The sequence below is a fragment of the Hyalella azteca genome, unplaced genomic scaffold (genome assembly GCF_000764305.2).
Source record: "Hyalella azteca isolate HAZT.00-mixed unplaced genomic scaffold, Hazt_2.0.2 contig2766, whole genome shotgun sequence".
Lineage (NCBI taxonomy): Eukaryota > Metazoa > Arthropoda > Malacostraca > Amphipoda > Hyalellidae > Hyalella > Hyalella azteca.
In genome coordinates, this window is record NW_025933028.1 from 231,624 (window position 1) to 251,699 (window position 20,076).

A 20,076-nucleotide genomic window follows, 5' to 3' on the forward strand; every position below is an offset into this window, starting at 1 on the left:
AACGGCATCAATGTTTTCCCCACAAACTGATGTGCGTGGCCTTCCTCAGTGGGGGCCAATCTTGGTCGCATTTGTTCTGGAACGACTAATCCATTTGTAGATTGCGTATTTATTTGAGACACTGTCACCATAAACTTGTGTTCCAGAGAGGCAATGACTTGGCTCTTCTGTCACCCAAGGTTCACCATGAGTTTGACGTTTGACCTGGCCTAGATTTCGGCAGATGCCAAGTTGCATAAACAGTTGTTGCTTTTAAACGGCGCCACGCAATTTTAACACAATTTAAAGGTTCAGGTGAGAACACCTTATAAAACATTGATACATGATCGTTCTGGTGCATATAGGCATCATATTCTTTTCATAGAATTTTCAGCTATATGTCAATCTTTCACGAACTTTTTGATGCACCTTCGTACATTAATCGATGTTGCAGTCGTGCACTGCCAACAAGCTTTTTATTCTTCGTGTTCGTATACATCGTCTATGTTCGTCATCGTTCGTTTATGATGGCTTTAAACTTGTATCGTGATGATCGTGAACAGACGAAGGTCTAAACTTTAATTTGAGGGTTAATTTATCATAGTCGATGCTATTTGTGTGTAAGGGCCTTGCAACTATAGTGCTTCAATTAGTTTACTAGAGGTTTAGCTTTCCGTTTCATTGTAACTTAATTTAGCCTTGATAAATCCTAGTGACAGAAGAGAAGTTTCGCATTGCAATGCGTTTCCGAGTGAATGCTAGTGCGCCACGAACCCGTAGCTGTGGCTGTCGTCCGTGACCGTACATACGTTGACCTCGACACCTCCTCAGGTACCATCGCCACAAATGCTTTAACGATGACCGTCATTACTGGTGCCACGGATGGGATTTCTTTTATAATATTGTATTAACCACTTTCAGACATTAAACTCGAATGTAAGTAGCCAACCTAAGCAGGAAGTTTTTAAATCAACTTCATAGTTATAAATAGAAATTAAATTATAATTATAATTTAAGCTAATTTAAACTATAAATCTATAGTTCTGAATTCACCGGAGTGTCCTAATTTTTGCGCGCTTGCTGCCTTATAATTCAAAACGATATAATTCAAAACGATTTAAACTAAAAATGTTCTGCTTCACCGTTCTCAAAAGTCGAAATAAAGTAACATAGAATAAGTGTATTATATGCGTAGTTTTTTAATATTCTCATTGCTTGCATTTGTGCGTAATCATGCATGCAGACACGTGTCATCATCACGTACAGTCCGGCCCTCGATACGCATTTTTTACGCAGCGATTATCTAGTAATCGATCTGTGTTCTGCATGCATCGTGAGCTTGCATCGAATTCCTGCATTGTCATCACACCGCATAGCGTGACAGTCGCCTCTGCCAGTTTCCACTAACCCTGTTCTGGGTTAACTAACCCTGAGCCCGTCATTCCAGTCTTGCTCCCGGAAACTTATTAGCGGAGCTCCGGAAACGGGATCATGCCGCCCTCGATATATTGGTTACAATAAATCTGCATTATTGACGGTCATCGGATGGGTGTGCAAAATTCCTCGCTAATTTTTCAGTAAACTATAGTACCCGATAGATCAATGCTCGCCCGTTTGTTATCCAACGAGTTTGAATAATGAGATGCGCTTTGGAATATATGATATACCGCTACCTTTAGTACCATTCTAATACGCGAGATCCGATTAAATTACGACTGTGTCGTCCAGTCTTAACGAGCTGATGAGAAATTGTGTGCCATATGACATAGGATGTACGTGCGCCATATGACATAGGATGTACGTGCGCCATATGACATAGGATGTATGTGTGCTATATGACAGGATGTGCATGTGCCATTTGACATAGGATGTATGTGTGCTTTATGACAGGATGTACGTGCGCCATATGACATAGGATGTATGTGTGCCATATGACAGGATGTACGTGTGCCATATGACATAGGATGTATGTGTGCCATATGACAGGATGTACGTGTGCCATATGACATAGGATATGAATCACACTTTATAGTGAATCACACTATAAAGACACAAAGGCAAGTTTTCAATTTCAAGAATTTGGGGTCTTCCGATATGAAGTTAATGTAGATACGCGCAGGATCATCCCACAGCCTACTTGCAGGATGATTCCAAAACTGAAGTTGTGAAAAACCAAGCTCGATTAAAAGAAAATTAGTATTTCTGAATTTTCATCGTACTTTACTTGAGGAATTTTTCCCAAGGTTTAAAATGACTGAATCTAAAATTTCTGATCTATGTTGACCCTAACACGATTTCATTTAAAATACTTGTTTTGAATCCAAACCCACACTCGAACAACCCAACTTTCTGAAAATATATTGTAGATTTCTTTGGGTTGCCTTCATGTGGTCTCTAAACAACACGGACCTCTTTCTTATCTTTGCGCGGGTGGATTTTTTTTTTTTTTTTTGAACAAAGCCCCTAAGCACTCAGCACCGTTAGAAGATTATGATTTGGGATTTTTGTTATTATTAAGTTTGTTCCGTTGTATATTAATTTGTGTTTTGAGAATACCGGGGGCTTAGTCTGTCTGCTTATTTGTTTCAATTTATTCTCATCTCGTGCAACAGAATTGGTGCAAACATTTTTCGTGCATTCACCGTGAATTTTCCGCCATTTTTTATCTACCTGTTAGAGGGCTAGATATCGTTGCAATTTAATAGGGGCTCGCGCATCAAACGGTACATGCTTAGCTGTAAATATTCGATCTCATTTTCCTCGTACCTTGTCATTAAATTTTACATGAATTATTCGTATTTTTCGCCTAATTTTTTGCACCATCACTACTATCTTCATAGACTCGTCATTTTGTTTCCATGTATTTACCGCGCCATCTGCATCTGTTAACTTAGCATTTTTGCATATGGTTTTCAAATATTTTTAATTTATTTCTTTTGGTATATAATTTTTCGTCATTCATAGTATTGGAAATGGTTTTTTACGAGCGCGCATTAGCAATTAGCTTTTTCTTGTGGGAGCAACGGACCAGACATCAACCTTCTTTTCAAGAGACGTGAAATTGCCGAGTGGTGAGACTATCATTATTCAGCATACGTCTAAGCAGGACTGTGTGCGACACAGTCCTGCAGGATATGTTAGTGCGACTAAGCAGGATATGTTAGTGCGACAGTCTTGCTCGCAACACCTTTTTCTGCTCTGCGTGGTTATAATGCATGCAGTCACTTCCCCATACTCGCTGATGCTGGTTTACATTATAATTATGGGCATTGTAATCTAATAAACTTTCTCACATTTTCATGATTTCAGTTAGGGATTGGAGTGCACTAAATGCTCTATGGAACGGTTGTGTAAAAACTAGTGAAAGGTTTTGTAGTTATGGCTAGAGTGCTCAGTACGGCGACTCATTCTGATACATTGTAACGTCAAATCGATGAGAAACACATAAAAAAGCCTTGGTTATTTTCGAGAAAAGCGTTGCGTTTGTTTATGTTTAGCAATTGAATGCGTACGGTTAGAACAGTACAATTAAATTTGTATGCCGTTTAATAGCAAATATAATTAGTTAATTTATTCAGTGCTAATAATGAAATATAATTGAAACTCGCGAATCGAGAAGTTACTCAGCTTATGGCTTGGGTGTTAATTTTTCACCTCTCTAAGCAATCATTATGAGCGTTTGCACTGATGAAGATGTCAACTGTTAGAAATGACGCACTGCAGCGAATACGGATACAGCTGTCTTCTGAGCAAACTCTTCTGCCAGAAAACCAAAATATTTTTATGTTGTTAACAAGGTCCTTTGTGTGATGAAGTTTCAGTTAATTTACTGCCAAAACTATTGCATTAGATTATTTGATTGCCCTTATTCATTTTTATTAGTACGTAGAAATTTTGTAGACTGTCATATTTGATATCAAGACGCCTGCATTCTTTCATAAATAAGTGAAAGCCTGAATGCCTATGTTGAAATCCTACGTATTGTGGTTAAACCATTAATTCGTTCATTCGTGCACTAGTGTAGTTGACCTATTGTTTGTCATCCAATGATGTGGCGTTCATGTTCGTATATTCTAACGTTTTTTTTTGGCTGAACGCAGTATATTTTTTTACTTTCTATAATACAAAAACGTGTTTGTCTGCAAGCCTTCGGAGCAGCTTTTTCTTAGCCATATCCGAGCAGACAACTGCTTGTCTTTGATTCGTTAGCCTTGGCTGGGTTCGATTACAACAATAACAACTAAATCCACCAACTGTGCTCTTTCTGTTTGAAAGACTTTATACTTATTGCTTGATTCTCGCTGGCGTATTAATTGTTCCTAACATATAAGCTGCTTTCGGCTAGAGGTCAAACTTAAGTTGGAATGTGTTCATACGATTAAAAAAAAAGAGTTCTTATTTCCATTGATCATCTCGCTTCATTGAGTCGAAAAGCATAGTATTCTAATAAATTATTAGTACATTCACGAAATTTTCCAACTATTACACGTTTTTCTGCCCGTTTAAACACATTTTTTATCCTCAACGGTACACATTATGAAACGACACCGTAATTTTTTTCAGTTTTGTGAAAGTATTTATTTTGTTCTCGTTGCCATACCTGAGCTGCTATGGGATTTATAAATATTTGGTAGGCGCTTTACAGAATTCGTCCTTAGCTTCTGGACAAATCCATTTCTACGTACTGCGATAGTGATGGTAATTATTTGAAGGTCTAACGCAAATTAAATAGTTAAAGAGTAAAAAATATCAAGCCCCGCTCTATAAGTTCAAGAAACAAGTCTGTTGCGTGTCTGAACTTTACCTATAGTAGCTTACAAAGAATTGTCATTCCTTAGATTGGAGTTTTAAGAAAATAATATGAAAGAAACAAACTTCTTATCATTACTTTGCCAAGTCACCGTAATGGTTTTTGCTTGGTTTTCCATGACTCACGGTCGCGAGGTTCTCACGGTAGCCCGTGAAAGCTCATTAGAAGATGCAAGATCCATCTTCTGAAGTGAAAGCGAAACTCAAGAAGCCGTTTTTCAAGCAGAGTGTCGTCAGTCAATTGCTGTCTGGAGTCTCATTGGCTCGTGAAATTTAAAAACATGTCGTAATTGCTACGAGAATTTTATGTTGTTTAACATGATTTTATAGGAGCTAGAATCCTTTTGTGAAAATTTCTGGTGAAAACAGCCAGAAGCCCTTAGGAAATCCCGAGGTCGTTCATAATTTGATGTTACGTTTAATGTTGTCACCGCCATATTCATGCGCCATATCGTAGAAGGACTGTCATTAAATTGTACTATGTTTTAACAGTGTAATATTTTTGGCTGTTTTATTCACACTATTGACACTGTTGCCGACAATGTTGTGCTCACGCTACTGCACGCTGGCGTGTTATACGCAGAATTATCATCTCAAGTATTTATACATTTAAACTATTGTCACAGTCTTGTCTAGGAATATTTTCTTGTCAAAGAGAAATCAAGTCGGATAAGAATCATAATCTATGCTCTTATATTAAATGAAAAGAGAATGAAAGATTTACCATTAGGAGTACGATCAAACGAAATGCGTTATTAAAACACAATCAGCGGCCAGCACGATTGTGACATTTGTGCGAACTCCGGCCTATTAAAAAAATGTAACTCAGTACTCACTGCAGTGAGTGCCAGAGAGCGCATTTTCTCGTCGACGAAAATGTGAAGTCACGGACGGACAGACAGACGGACATGGCGAGCACAATAGCGCAGTTTTTCCATAAATGAGAGAATGCGCTAAAAATCGGAACTGCTTAGTGATCTCTCTATGGTTGACTCAGTGGGATGATCTATTCCGATATAGTAATGATCCCCTGATCTGGCAGATTAGTGGGAAATTCCACTGACCTTACAACTCGCCTGTTGATATTCCTTAGTAGATTTTACATATCTTTGTTCGTAGCTGCTATTAACTCGTCACGTTTAATACAAGGATATCGCGTGCGTGTTCTGTGTCCTTAAGACGTGAAAGCGGAAAAGCTTTGCCGCTGTTGCGTTGTATGTCTTGGCTTATCCACACCGCGCTCTAGATGTGCCTCGGAACGCTGCGATATCGTTGAGCTCACTGTGTGATCCGTCGTCATCTTGTGGTACGTTGTGGACATTCTTGCAAGGAAAACTGGTTTTATTGCGTTCCAAGAGTATGTTACAAACTTCCTGTCCAATTGTGCGCATGTATTGTTAATTTTCTTCAAGCAATAGTGGCCCATTATTTGTCGTTTCTTTCTGTTGCATCACGATGTATGTCATGAACGTAAATATAAGGTATTATAAAGAAGCTCATCAAGTGGAGAGCGAGAAGTTAATTGCGGTGACTGGAGTGCAAACACTCGTGGCAGTGCCTCGACAGAATTTTGCTTTTAGTGCAACCATGCAATATAAAAAAGCGAACCTAGAATGATATTTCATGTGGTGCCTTCTAGCCTTATTGTTGCCTAGCCTGTTTCGTCTATGACCCTTATGATCTATTGATGGTGCTCTGGCTTAAGCATAATCCTGCTGAACTGTTTGCTTCATTTTCATCTCGTGTAAACTTCATCATATTGTTTCAACATTCATTATTATGATCACAGAAAATGGATCTGAAACGAATTCGGTTGAAATCTATACAACGCTTCAACGTTGTTAGAGACGAACGAAAAACACAGCTTTACTGGAGTGAACGCAACGCTCTAGTTGCAGAATACGTCCTCCAGTGAATAGACGAGTAGGAGGCCTCATGTAAATGGGTTCCCTCCTACCTTTGCAGCTGCCCACGTTCATCCTACTCAAGTTTCTCTATCCTTTAAAATTTATACTCTAATCGGTGACCTGCTCTGAATCATCCACACGTAAGCATAATTAATTGGAGGAGGAAATGATTTCGTTAGTTTGATGTCGTAATCAATCTAACTAGAAATTTTTTATTCTTAATTATCTATCATCTCTGCTTAACGATCAAGTTAGTGAAATTCTAAGCTCGACAAGTGGGGCTGAGTCTTTCTTGGGAACATAAAATGTTATGCAAGTAGTTCAAAAAGCGTTTTATCAGTAAGACCGTATGGTCTGGTTTCTTTAATTGCTTGATCACTCGTGTGTGTTGATAACGGTAGAGGATTGTATTGTGTCCATACACTTTGAGATGTCGCAGAATGTTTCTACTTCCTTCAGGCGCGTTTATTACAAAATGCATACTGTGACACAATCTATTTGTGCAGTATTCTATTAGTTCATCAAGAATATGCAGAAATTTTGGCGGCCTCAGACTTTTGCTTAAATCTGAAAGTAATATAAGCCTGGTAAGCTACAGAATCTAGCGGGTATTTCGCTGTTGATCCGCGTAGCCTATCGTCCATCGAGGGTTTGGCCTGTTCGTTATCACAACAACCAGACACAGGACGTACAATCGACATTGTTGCCTTGATCCACGACTGTTGCCTTGATGCACGACTGTTGCCTTGATGCACGACTGTTGTTTTATGCAAGACTGTTGCCTTGATGCACGACTGTTGCCTTGATGCAAGACTGTTGCCTTGATGCACGGCTGTTGCCTTGATGCACGACTGTTGCATTTGTTAACAGAATTAGTCTCCAATTAGCGTATTAGCTTGGGGAAAACATTTTACTTCATTAGGTTTTCTGGCAACTGTACTTGTGTTTCTCTGTTAAAATTCCTATTATTTTATGAATGACTTGATAGTTGGCTGAGAGTGCGCTGAAAGCAGTGGCTGGTGCGGTCGGTTCAGTGAAAGGCCTCTCTTGTTGATTTTCACACTTCCTCTTCTCTTGGCCGAGGCCATTAGTTTCCGGTGAAAGAGTCCATTCTATTTTGGCTGTCTTGTGCAGTACGGCTGATACTACTACTCCATTCTCCATATATTCTCCTACGTTGCATTATATTGCATTCGTATTTCATTTCCATTCGTATTTCATTTCCAATCCAATTGTCTCTTTTGCATGGCTGTGTATTGTTTGCAGCAGCGTTATGTTTTTACATTTTTCATACACGTGTCGTATAACTGAATATTCTTGTATATTAACCAATGTACGCTACTACGTGTTTTCAAATTTGGTGATAAGTATAAGGTTATCTGCATTATTTCTCCTCAGGGCATCTACCAGAAAATAAATGAGCACGTACAAGTATGAAAACGCGTTTTTTTCTGAATTTGAACAATGACCATCAAATTCCAAGATCATTCTAAATGAATGTAAAACGTTTCACTGCGTACAGTACTTGATTCTTTTTTTAGAATAGTGATGAAGGCAATTCTTAATTAGCTTGCTTTGTGAGGTTTGAAGTTCATTCAACACCTGTACGACCAACGAAGGTAAAATTGTTGTGCGCCGCTGCAATATATTTTTTATTGCAACATTGCTTCTTATAGTGATCGTAGATTCTGTGACATATGGGCTCGTTCTCCAACCTTATTGTCTATATAAATGGTTATTCTGGCTGTCGATCAGGCTTTCAGGTATGAATAACAGGGTCGACGGTTAGCGTTTCCGTAGACGAAATGTTAGACGAATCAGACGCTGCAATATTTAAAAAGTAGAATCGGAGATCGTTAATTTCATGCTTATTGTACGTTTGATTGATGATTGTTCGAAATAAATTTTGAGCGTATAACCCAGACATTTTATACATTTTTAAAACCTTTTTTTTAATTTAATCCTACTTGGTAGAAATAAATTTATGGCTTTCAGTAAATTCGATTTCAGTATTATTTTCAACTTATAGTAAAAATTAGATCTCTCTTGTCTTTCAGTTCAATCAACAAATGTGGTATCTTGCCGTATTAGAATATTCAACAATGTTATAATTGTTATAGTTGAATTAAAATCGTCGTCTAAAGTACTGCTTTAAATCAAATTTATCTTGTATCAAAATGTTTTGAACTAAATGCGCTGCAGTGCAGGTGATGAGCTTGATTTTTCTTTACATGACTAATAAGAGACCATGTGTTTTGAAGCCCTCGATCGAGGCAGGACGAGTAGCAGGCAGCAGGTGCAGCTCAAGAATGCGCTGCAAGGATGCGTCAAGAACCTGTTTCTATCCGTGATGGTTACGAAGCTGCCGCAAACTCCATCTATTTCGTTTAAAACCTTGTGCATCGACTCACCTTGAAAACATGTTATTCGCATGTACTTTTTGGTCAAATACTTGAAGCTTTTTGGTCTTAGCTGTACCTTCATATAGGCTAATTAAGTTCATTTCTCAGTTAGTTATAGATCTTCCACGTATGCTTGTTTTATAATCTGTGTTAGTATAGTAAATCATTTCATATGAAATTTTCTATATTCGTATGTTAGATTGTACTTTTTATTGGAACAAAACATTTCTGAAAGAAACAAAATTTCTGAAGATAGATGTTTATCTCATTTGATCAGTGAAATCGTAAGATGAATTGAGAAATTTTATTAGTTAATTCTCTAAGAATCTTAAAGTCACTTTTTAATGTCATAAAATTGCATAGAAGTCTCCAAGAAAAATTGCGATGCTTGGCTTTCTAGTATTTTTATTATCGTCTTCGCAAAAAAAAATTTCTGCCTATGTTTGTTTCTTGAGAGTACTTTAACTGAGATATTTTACCATCCGAAAGTTCAACAAAAACTGCGTCTCTTCATTGGAAATATTGCATCTAGTGAATGCGTAATGCAAACAATGCATTGGAAACCTTGCACCTATATTAAGAATACGTATTGCAAACATTGCATTGGAGACATTGCACCTAGTGAAAACGTATTCACAGCAATTATATATATAAAACGAATATTCCTCTGTCATCTTTTGGAAAAACGGCGCACAATCAATTAATCAAGCGTGAAAAATATCATTTCATGAGTGCTCTTGCACGGACTCAATTAACCACGTAGAAAATACGATCGACTTTCAACGGGATATGAAAATTTAAGCCTGGCCTGAAATGGGGCATAGTTTGATATTAATAATTGATCTCATTGTCATGCAGCACCATCATATTTATTACTTCATGGAACAACATGATAAATGTCCGGTTTTTTTTCATTTTCGATTGTTTTGCGCGATAGATAAAATTCGATTCAACTTTAGCGCGATGTTCTGATATGAAATTCCATTATTTCCCGTTTATTCATTTGAATCGCGTCTCACAAATAAACTCAAATTTTAATGGCCGCGCCATTACATTGTGGCTATTATTTGTCGTCGCTCAGCTACAACAAATTTGGCAAACCAAATAGACATATTAAAGATAATGGAGGCCGTGTAGCAGCTCTTAACAAGCTGGTATGTGCGCTCGCTTTCTGCTCCAATTCAAGACTCATTCACAGCAATTGATGTCAATAGCGGGCAGTCACGCTACGGTTTCGTATAGTACGCTATGCTCCTCTCGATTCATAAACACGAGTGATGAATTGAAAGTTGACTCTTATGCTCGAAAAATTGATTGCAACTCAACTTCTACCGGCACTGTTTTCGACATGGGGAACCATGGCTACTCCATGCAGTGTACACGATACACATACATTACCGACTGCTGCAATGACACCACATCGAGAATTATACGTGAAACTTGCAGTGTCATTCTCGAAACAAGCACCATGCACCGATTGTGTACTTCTTTTGGCATCGATTCGCCTTTTACTTGCTTACTCTCATCACTTCATTTGCTTTGTTCTGATCACAAAATATGAACTAAGTCAACTATAATATTCTCATATAATGAAATGCGCAATTATATTTTTCAAATCGTACGCCGCTTGTTTTTATTTGTTCATTTCATTTCCATTTCAGCTGCTTATATACGTTTTAAAATGACGGGTGAAATTATATCAGTTCTTTTTATCTTTTTGTCTTTTAAGGTTACTTTTATATTTACTTTCAAAGGATACTGTGAAAAACATTCAAAACTGCCTTCAAATAAGTCTCTTGCTGTATTTGGCCTCTCTTGTATTTTTCCAGTGGATTACATTTTCCGAAGAAAATATTTTAAGCTTGAATGAAAAAATATATCGATACTTGACATATTGATGCACCACAGAGCAATGCTTCCATCACTGCATAGCTATGGCGAAACTCAATCACAATTTTCAATATCTAGATTTTGATCTCGAGTTTCAACAGAAATTTTTGAATCTCTCAATTGCTTATGTGCGTGTTTGACTTGAGCAAAGCAAAAAAAAACTGAATAAATCGATTCATGTCAATTACGTTTTTAAAACTTTGCGACTACCGTTTCCGAGAAAATGCACGCAAGCTTCTCGAACGGACATCACCAAGTCGATTTCTGACGTAAGACGAGTTAATCGAAGCGAGGTTTCCTGTCTAAGTGCAGCTTCTGCTTACTCACTCATTTAGTGATGAGCTAGTGCAGTCGTAGTGTGTTTTGCTTTTTAACGCACTTTCAGGTTAACGATAGCCGCGATTTCGTCACTTTACAAATTACGATGCGAGATGGAAATCAATTTATTTATTATGTGTAAACCTTATGTTTACACTACATTTCACTAGTTACTTGTACGTTTGTTATTATAACAATAATATATTGTTCTTAGTTTTTATTGCTAATATTGTTGCGGTGTTTGCAGGTTGTGTGATGGTGTGGCGCAATGTTGGAGAGGTCACAGAGCAGTTGTAAGGACGCACGTTCGTGCTCTACAGTTAGTGAAGCACGTGTCTCCCTCCATCATGGAGGGTGCCATCCATCCACCACCTCGGTCCCCCCTCAACTGTCGTACTAAAGCATCCGTGCGTGACGAAGTCCCCATCGTACACGGGGCTGTGAGGCCACTCAGTGCTGGCAGCGCTCAATCCCGTCCCCCACATTCTGTCGGTCCGCCTGTCAGGAAAATCCGTGCCAACCACCAGCGTAATCTGTCTCTTGACTTCAGGTCAGCTGATTCGACATGGTTATCTATAATAATGTGTTTATAATTTGGTTAGAGTGTTATCAATAATCATTAATATGTATGTTATCACTTTAGATGTGTTATCATAAGTTGTTTTCTAAATTCATAAACGTCAGTCAAGTATTGGTGAAACAAAGCGATACAAATGTTTTATTTTTCACTACCTATGTTTAGAACCACGTATTTTCGCTTATTACCATGGTTCGGAAAACTTAATATTGTGAGATTTGGTTCACGGTTTGAGTTCAAACTATTACTGAGCGCTTCATAGAATTTTGTCTCGATGCGCAGATCGGAAGGCATCATTTTGCCCCCACTGCCTCCGGCACCGTCGTTTCCCTCCAGCCATCACCACCAACGCAACCGAAGCTTGGATTCAGTTTTACAGCGAATTCCAGAAGTCGAATGCAGCGAGCCAGCACCGCTCCCTCCTGCAGCTCCACCGCTGCTTAAGCCCAGCTTGTCATTCACTTTTTCCGATGCTCCGAGCTTCAAACTCAGAGTTGATCCTTGCAGAAGTCGCATTCTCAACACCGGTCCAGCTTCTCCAGGCCCGGTGCGAGCTGTGCAATCTGTCACTGCTGTCATCCGATCCCAACACTCGCGCTATGACCAGACCAGCCTAGGCTCCGACGACTCGGGCATATGCAGCTCCGAAGGAGAAATTAGAGACGCTGGGGCTTCTGACAGAACCTACAGCATAGACTGCTTGCCTCCGTCACTTTACTGTGAAAGTAAAAGAAGTGATAGCGGCGCTTTGAGCAGCATGGAAGGAGATCTAGAAGGAGACTGGAGTCTCCATTTCGCAGAGCGCAACGAAGGGCAAGAAGACGCTTCTCCCGAAGATACTACAATTACTGAAGACTCGATGCCTGCTAAAGCAACAACTCCTGGGGTTGAGGAGTGTGTCCCTGCTCAAGACTGTGTAGATAGTAGTCATTTAAGTGGCGAGTTTGAAAAAGCCATCCAAAGACTGCCTCTTTCTCTTAGGTTAGACAGAGACACTAGTGTGAAAGTGCCTGTGCGAGAACATACGTCCACTGAACTGGAGGTGTCCACCCATAGAATAAGTGAAAATCAGTCATTATTGTTAAGGCTATTCGAAAGTAAACTCTTTGACATGTCCATGGCTGTGTCATATCTATATAAGTGTAAAGAACCCGGTGTTCAGCAGTATATTGGCAATAGATTATTTAGTTTACCTCGGAAAGAAGCATATTTTTACCTGCCTCAGCTTGTGAACATGTATGTACAAACGTATGAAGTTGCCGAAATTTTGCACCCATTTTTGGTTCACTGCTGTCGCCACGACACTGTCTTTGCGCTGCAATGCGCCTGGTTACTTGACGCCTTCTCGTCAGACAGTTCGCTCCAGAGGAAGAAATCTCACGGCACGAAGTTCAAGAACCTGATCTTCTCTGATGAACTTCGGTGAGGAAAAGAGCCAGGCTTGCGTCAGAGTTTTACTTTTGAGTTCATAGGAAAAGGATTCCCTTCAACTTGTGTTACTATACGCCATTGTTTTCATATTACTCTAATCTTAATCTACTTCTGAATGTAGATTTTAACACTATCTTTCTCGCTGTTTTTTATTTGTGCTAAATAATATCAGGTGGACGAGTAGGATATAAAGTCAGCACAAACTAAAGAAACGAACATCAGAGGCCGGGTTCACATCCGTTTCGTTCTGGCACATGCCAGTTATATATGCCAGTCACGGTACATTCCAATATTTTTTAATGCATTTCTATAGAAGCAGTCACACGATGGGCATGGCAGGTGCCTTGCATGGCTGGTGTGAATGCTTCCATAGAAATGCATTAAAGAATATTTGTACTTGGCCGTTACTAACATATGCTTAACACGTGCTCGGCAGTATGATGTGAACCCGGCCTAAGCAGACTAGGTTTTGGATGGTCTCTAATGTGAACACAATTAACCGTAATCACGCAAATATACTATTTAGAAAAATTAAAGCATAAATTTCAGCAGTAGACAAGTTGATGTAGTTGATGGCTGTTTAACACACATTTTTTACAGACCGAAGAGCGGCGGTGATTCGACGTTTCGGATGATTTGCCGACCATCTGCTCCAATGCAGTCCTTGCATCGAGCGTCCATATTTACCCGCATTAAAGAACACCCCAGCCCGGGGTCGAATCCTGGGTCGCCGGTCGCCGAACTGCCCTCCAAGTTACCGCCCTGCATGCTGCCCACCAACATCGGCAGAAAGACGCACCAAAGAAGTCGCTCGGACGCCACCGTTGCTCTTGGCAGTGCTGTCACTGCTGGAGCTTCATCTGGCGGAGCATCGGCGTCGTCTTATAATAAGAGTCATAGGAGAACCCCATCCGCTGGTCAGTTCAGTCTTAATATTAGCGTTATTCATTGATGATGTCAGAGACAAGTGTGGATTGATTGATTTCTGAGTCGAGATTTATACAGTTTGATCATGCTAGGCGTAATCTGTAAACTTTCTAGTAATCAGATGAATAGATACACTTTACATTTATTCTCTAAATAATTGTATATATTTAAAATAAATTTTATTAATCGTACATACCACGGCAGATTATTAACACTTTCTGTGAGCGATGAGCAACAAACTTCCTTTAATTTGATTATGTAATGGACCAACATAAACGTTGTATGGGCACTTTGTGTTTCGCCGATTTATTGCATATCTAAAATTTCTTAGATCACTTAGTTATAATTTTGTTTGAATGTTATGGGCTTTTTACACGATTCTGTGTGATGTTTTCAATTCAGTAGATGAATTTTTCAGGCAGTGCAAAGAATTGCTTGGGGGACCTCAATTCCGGTCGTTCGTTTGACAACGGATGCAGCTGCTTCGACTCTGAAGAAGCTCGCTGCAATGCATTGCGCGGCAAAACTATAGATTGCCATTGCGGGGTGAGTCATTTTCGTGACATGTTGCTTGGTACGCGGGTGGAATTCATTTTATTTTATAATTCTAATAACAAATATTTCTCGCATCTAATTCATCCGAAATTAGGCAACCGAAATTGTTGAGCTATGATCTCGAAATGAAGATTGTTTCATAATCTACATTGATCCTAGGCTCGACTTTGAATACAATTTCCCTGCAATTTTGAAACCAAATTAGGCTACTTATATTTTTTTGGTTATAAAGCCAATATACACAAGTGCACTACGGTTAGGCAACGCTTAGTTCCCAAATTTTTTATTTTGAAATCACCCCATAAAGAATTATGTTCATATACAATTTACGACCTATCATCACTGTTATTTTAGAATCCGTTCATGAAAGAAATTTTGATGTTATTAATAAACTAGCTGGTTAGCCCGGTCATTCCCAGGCTTGATAAATCCTGTAATTTTTAAAATCTGTCATCCTAATCCCGTTAATTTTAACTAAGCTTATAAACTCTGATGAAACAGAAACCTTTTCAATCCCAAATGTTACATAGAAGACAGGACTCGCATAGAAAAAAAAAGAAAGAGAAGATGGGAATTATGACCTCATTTAAAAATATTATGAAACTCTCTTTCGTCTTTTCAATCAAATTTAATTTACAAATTGCGAAATAAAATTTCACTTCTCGATCTAATATTTTCCTCCATTTCCTCCCATAATTTCCTATTATTCCACTGAAAATGAAATTTCAGGTCCAGGTAATATCCCGACACGGTAAGTATCCTTGATGCGCGCCCCGAAGAACCGCTACATATCTGCAGCGAATGGCTTTAAACACACTAACTAACAATTAAAGACACACACATAAACCCTCAAGTAATGTCAGGTGGAAAAAATCCTTCCTTCTTATTTAAGAAGAAATAATATAACTCAGTACTCACTGCAGTGAGTGACAGAGAGTGCATTTTCTCGTCGACGAAAACGTGAAGTCACGGACAGACGGACCTGACGAGCACAAAAGTGCCTTTTTTCTATGAATGAGAAAATACGCTAAAAAGCATGAAATTTCAAAATCTTGTTCGTTGAACGTGCTATCAATTAGTTCCGCGCTCTGACGGTCATGTCAAGTACTTATCCTCTGTGCAGGTTCGTGCTTACGAGTTATGTATAACCTAATTTTGTCGATAGTTTTAAGACAGTGTATGTAGAATGTTTTGAGGTAACTTATTCTTCAAACGTGTACTTATGACTAAACATTGTCGGGGCTGATGTACAATGTGTACATCAGCCACATTGTTTAATCATCACTGATGATTAAAATGAAGTTACAGTTTAGGTTTTTTTAACGAAATTGCATTACTATCATATCATGTCATAGTGATGTCGGCGCTGAAGAATAGGCCTGGTGTGGCCAGTCGCCGATTATTGTACTTTACATGACTTGTCCACAGGAGATCTAAAAACAAGTGATTCGACCGGATCTTCTCAAAACTGACGATAGTTTGCTATAGCTACTAGACTTCCACCTGGCTCGATATGGTGCTAGGCATCATTTCAAGTTTGAACATATATTTCACCATAGCTTTATCTAGTCTGTTCTTGAACGTTATCATACTCGGAACGTATCGCACAAAAACTATTTTAAAATTAGATCAGTACTCACTGCAGTGAGTGACAGTGAGCGCATTTTCTCGTCGACGAAAACGTGAAGTCACGGACAGACATGACGAGCACAATAGCGTCTTTTTTCCATAAATGAGAAAATGCACTAAAAATAATCTATTTCTGTTTCATGATACGGATTCCTGTAATAAAAAGTGATATTAAAAAGCCTCACGTTTTTTAGGCCTCGAGATTCATGTTCTGTTTCATGCTACGGTATTGCTGTGATTAAAAGTGATATTGAAATGTGCCTGATATTTTTCTAGGCCCCGCGTCTTGCTCCAGAGCTCGAGTTTGTTCGATCTCTGATCAGCATCGGCAAAAGATTGAGCGCCCAGCCGACAAAAGAAGCGAAGACGTCCAGACTTTTGGCTGAGCTGTCTGTGCTCAACTTGAACTTACCTGCTCGAGTTTACCTGCCGTTGGGTGTTACAGACAGACCGCACCACATCGTGCGAGTGCCGCCACAAGCCGCGGTTGTACTCAACTCTAAGGACAAGGTTAGCGAAGATTTTTTTTTAATGATGCAGGCGACAATTGCACATAGAAATTTGGGTGCATCAACAAAAGACTAATATTTTTTATGGTAAACAGTAGAATTGACAACAGGTATTTATGTGAATAATATTTCGTTAGTAATCATTGATTTATTCATACCTATAGCTGTGGTAGCTGCTTGTGTTCTATTTGCCAATAGCATCATTATCTAAACTTGATCTGTTTTGTCATTCTCTCCGGACTCTCTTTTTGACATCTTACTATTTACAGGCCCCTTACATCATCTACGTAGAGGTCGTTGAGGTGGAGCATCTAGAGGCGAGTCCGGTGCAAGCGAAACTCTCTCACAGTTTACGACACACTCGCTCAGAAGAGAATCTTTTGCTGTCTCCAGCCGCGTCAAACTCTTCCTCAACTCTGGACCTGACAACTCCCTCTGCTACCATCCCCACCAGCGGACTGGGTTCTTCATCCTCAATTCCGTCATCCCTCAGTTCACCTCATGTCATGACTACGGGTGAATTCAAATATACAGTTCACGGGTAGCTTGTAATTGAAGTGTTTGACGATGTTGAATTCGTGGACTATTGGTCACACGACACGCATCAAGGCGATAGTCAAATTCTTGCCAAACGCGTCCCAGCATTGCAGTGTCAGTGGTTACAGCCGTTTTTGTTATTTGTACCATCAGCTCATCCACATCTCTTGAAGTGGGGGGCACATATACCAAACTCTATCAGAACTCCCCCCCAAATATATTAAGATGTGTGAGATCTAGAGGTTTGGGTGACTGGCATTGTGATCATTCTTTCAAGACCGTTCTATACATTTGGTAGTGTTGTGCCGTTAATTAATTTGTCTATATTAAAATATAAAATTGGTGGCTTTACAAAGACTTGATGTAGTTAGCTTTAAAATAGCATAACTTTGGTCTTGCGACCATTCAACGTTAAGGAAACATGGAGACTTCTCTTGTGTGTTCCGAGACTTTATGATCACCTTGTATTGTATTGTTTTATCAATGGCTCTCATGAATCCTGTTGAGCATCATGATTCATGATTATGGTATGATTCTCTTGCTTATGTGTATCCTGAGAATCACAACGTAATATTCAAACTCGGGTTTAATAGAAGGCGTGTGCTTACGTCATTGATGGATTGTTGTACATGATCTTCTATACGCTATTCGTTTTGATAATTCTTACCAAACTTTATTTTCTGTGTTCTTTATCAAGAAACAAAAATAGCGAAAAAAAAGTGAACGGAAATCATTCTATTTTCAATAGTAGAAGAAGGGCTGTGAAAATTCTTATCGATTATAAATAAAAATGTGTGCATCACTAATTACTTTTTGATGAATTATTTTGTGGAGAACTTTATTTTTTCGCCGCTAAATCAAGAATTTTGACTACAACTTGTCAATCCATTGTGAAAAGAACGGTATTTAGCTCTTTTAAAAAGCAAAAGCCTTAGTAACATTGCTATTTCCGTTCAAAATCAACAGGCTTCTTGGAAGAAGGTGACTGCTGGAGTCCTGAAGATGACGAGATCAGCCAGCAGTACAGTGGACTGGGACGCAGGCTGGACCGTGACACCATCTCAATGATGTCCCTGGATTCGTGCGACTCGCGTGACATAACTTCAGCTAGAGGAGCAGCCGAGATCCGTAGGAAACTTTCTGAGACTGTCAACGCTCCAAAAACTGGCTTCAAGAGAGATCCCGAAGATCCCAGCGCTGCGGCGTTAAAGGAGCCGTGGAGTGATAAGGTAATATTTCTATCTGTTTCACTCCTAGCAATCATGTTAGCTTAGATTTTTTTCATTCCTTAAAAATATAAAACTATTCCTTGCGGGCTACTAATTCAAAAATATTTTGGATGTGTGGGTGTCAACTTTGAATGGACACTGATATAAAGGGGTGAATTTGTAATTATAAGGTTTTGGGTTCCTGTCTGTGGCAGATACATTTAACTCTAATTCTACCTTGTTTGGGAAGGTGGAACGAATTCGAGAAACTTCACCGTACGGGCATTTACCGACATGGCAACTGCACTCGGTTATCGTCAAGTGTGGTGATGATTTACGACAAGAACTTTTGGCTTATCAACTCCTCAACGTGTTCCAGAAGATGTGGGAGGAAGAAGGATTATCCCTCTGGCTTAGGCCTTACAAGTATGTACTGGTTCTATTTTTGTTTCTAATTTCTATATTGTCTTGAAGTTTATATTGTTCCGTTCCTACAAGTCAATGTGATGCTTTTTCTTTCGATTTCTTGCGCTGCACCATAATGATTGTTCGTCAGATTATTCACCATTTTGTGTATTTCAGGATCTTGGTTTTGTCTGACGACTCGGGGCTGATAGAACCTATCGTGAACACTTGCTCTTTACATCAGATCAGGAAAAACAGCAAGATGTCTCTGTTGGAATATTTCATGCAAGAGTTTGGAGACAGCAATTCAGAAGAATTTTTGTCGGCCCAACGCAAATTTGTCGAGTCATGTGCCGCATATTCTCTGGTTTGCTATATTGTGCAAGTTAAAGACAGGTAAGAAAATACGTTTTTTTTCATTAGTGGTCAAACTGAGCTTATGTTATAGACGTCCATCGATACGGCTTTATTGACAAGCAATCGACGAAAGAATGAAAACAAGCTAGATAAATCTTTTAAATTATTTACACATTTGTTGCTTGAAATTTTCCGATGAGTGGCGCATTTGTTTAGCTATCATTTGACCTCGAATGAACCATATAAGAATTATATGTAATCGTCATGTTTTCAAAATGATATATGACCTTTTAAAAGCACTCGTAGTTACTCTTTTCCACCTGCTTACTTTTTTTCAGGCATAACGGAAACATTTTGCTGGACAACGAAGGCCACATTATTCACATCGATTATGGGTTTATGTTGTCGTCGTCACCAAGAAACCTAGGCTTTGAATGGTCTCCGTTCAAACTCACGCCCGAGCTGGTAGAAGTGATGGGCGGAGAATCTTCTGATATGTTCAAGTATTTCAAAATACTTTTACTTAAAGGCATGCTAGCGGCGCGGAAACACCACGAGAGAATATTGTCCCTCGTCGAAGTCATGAGCTCGGGTGAGAGTTCATGTGCTAGATATTACGATGGTCGCATTTGATAT

At 39.1% G+C, this 20,076-nt stretch overlaps 1 protein-coding gene across 3 annotated transcripts in view; it reads left to right on the top strand.

The window, feature by feature from the left end:
• Positions 1–20,076, top strand: part of LOC108667473 (phosphatidylinositol 4-kinase beta) — a 63,654-nt gene that overhangs the window by 42,236 nt on the left and 1,342 nt on the right. For all 3 annotated transcript variants that reach the window (XM_018154498.2, XM_018154499.2, XM_047885686.1), the window contains 10 exons: positions 11,553–11,855; positions 12,165–13,304; positions 13,914–14,230; positions 14,659–14,786; positions 16,701–16,934; positions 17,203–17,449; positions 18,437–18,699; positions 18,929–19,104; positions 19,261–19,479; positions 19,779–20,032. In XM_018154498.2, coding sequence (XP_018009987.1) covers positions 11,653–11,855; positions 12,165–13,304; positions 13,914–14,230; positions 14,659–14,786; positions 16,701–16,934; positions 17,203–17,449; positions 18,437–18,699; positions 18,929–19,104; positions 19,261–19,479; positions 19,779–20,032 — 3,181 coding nt within the window. In that variant the 5' untranslated portion in view covers positions 11,553–11,652. The remainder of the gene's footprint in view (positions 1–11,552; positions 11,856–12,164; positions 13,305–13,913; positions 14,231–14,658; positions 14,787–16,700; positions 16,935–17,202; positions 17,450–18,436; positions 18,700–18,928; positions 19,105–19,260; positions 19,480–19,778; positions 20,033–20,076) is intronic.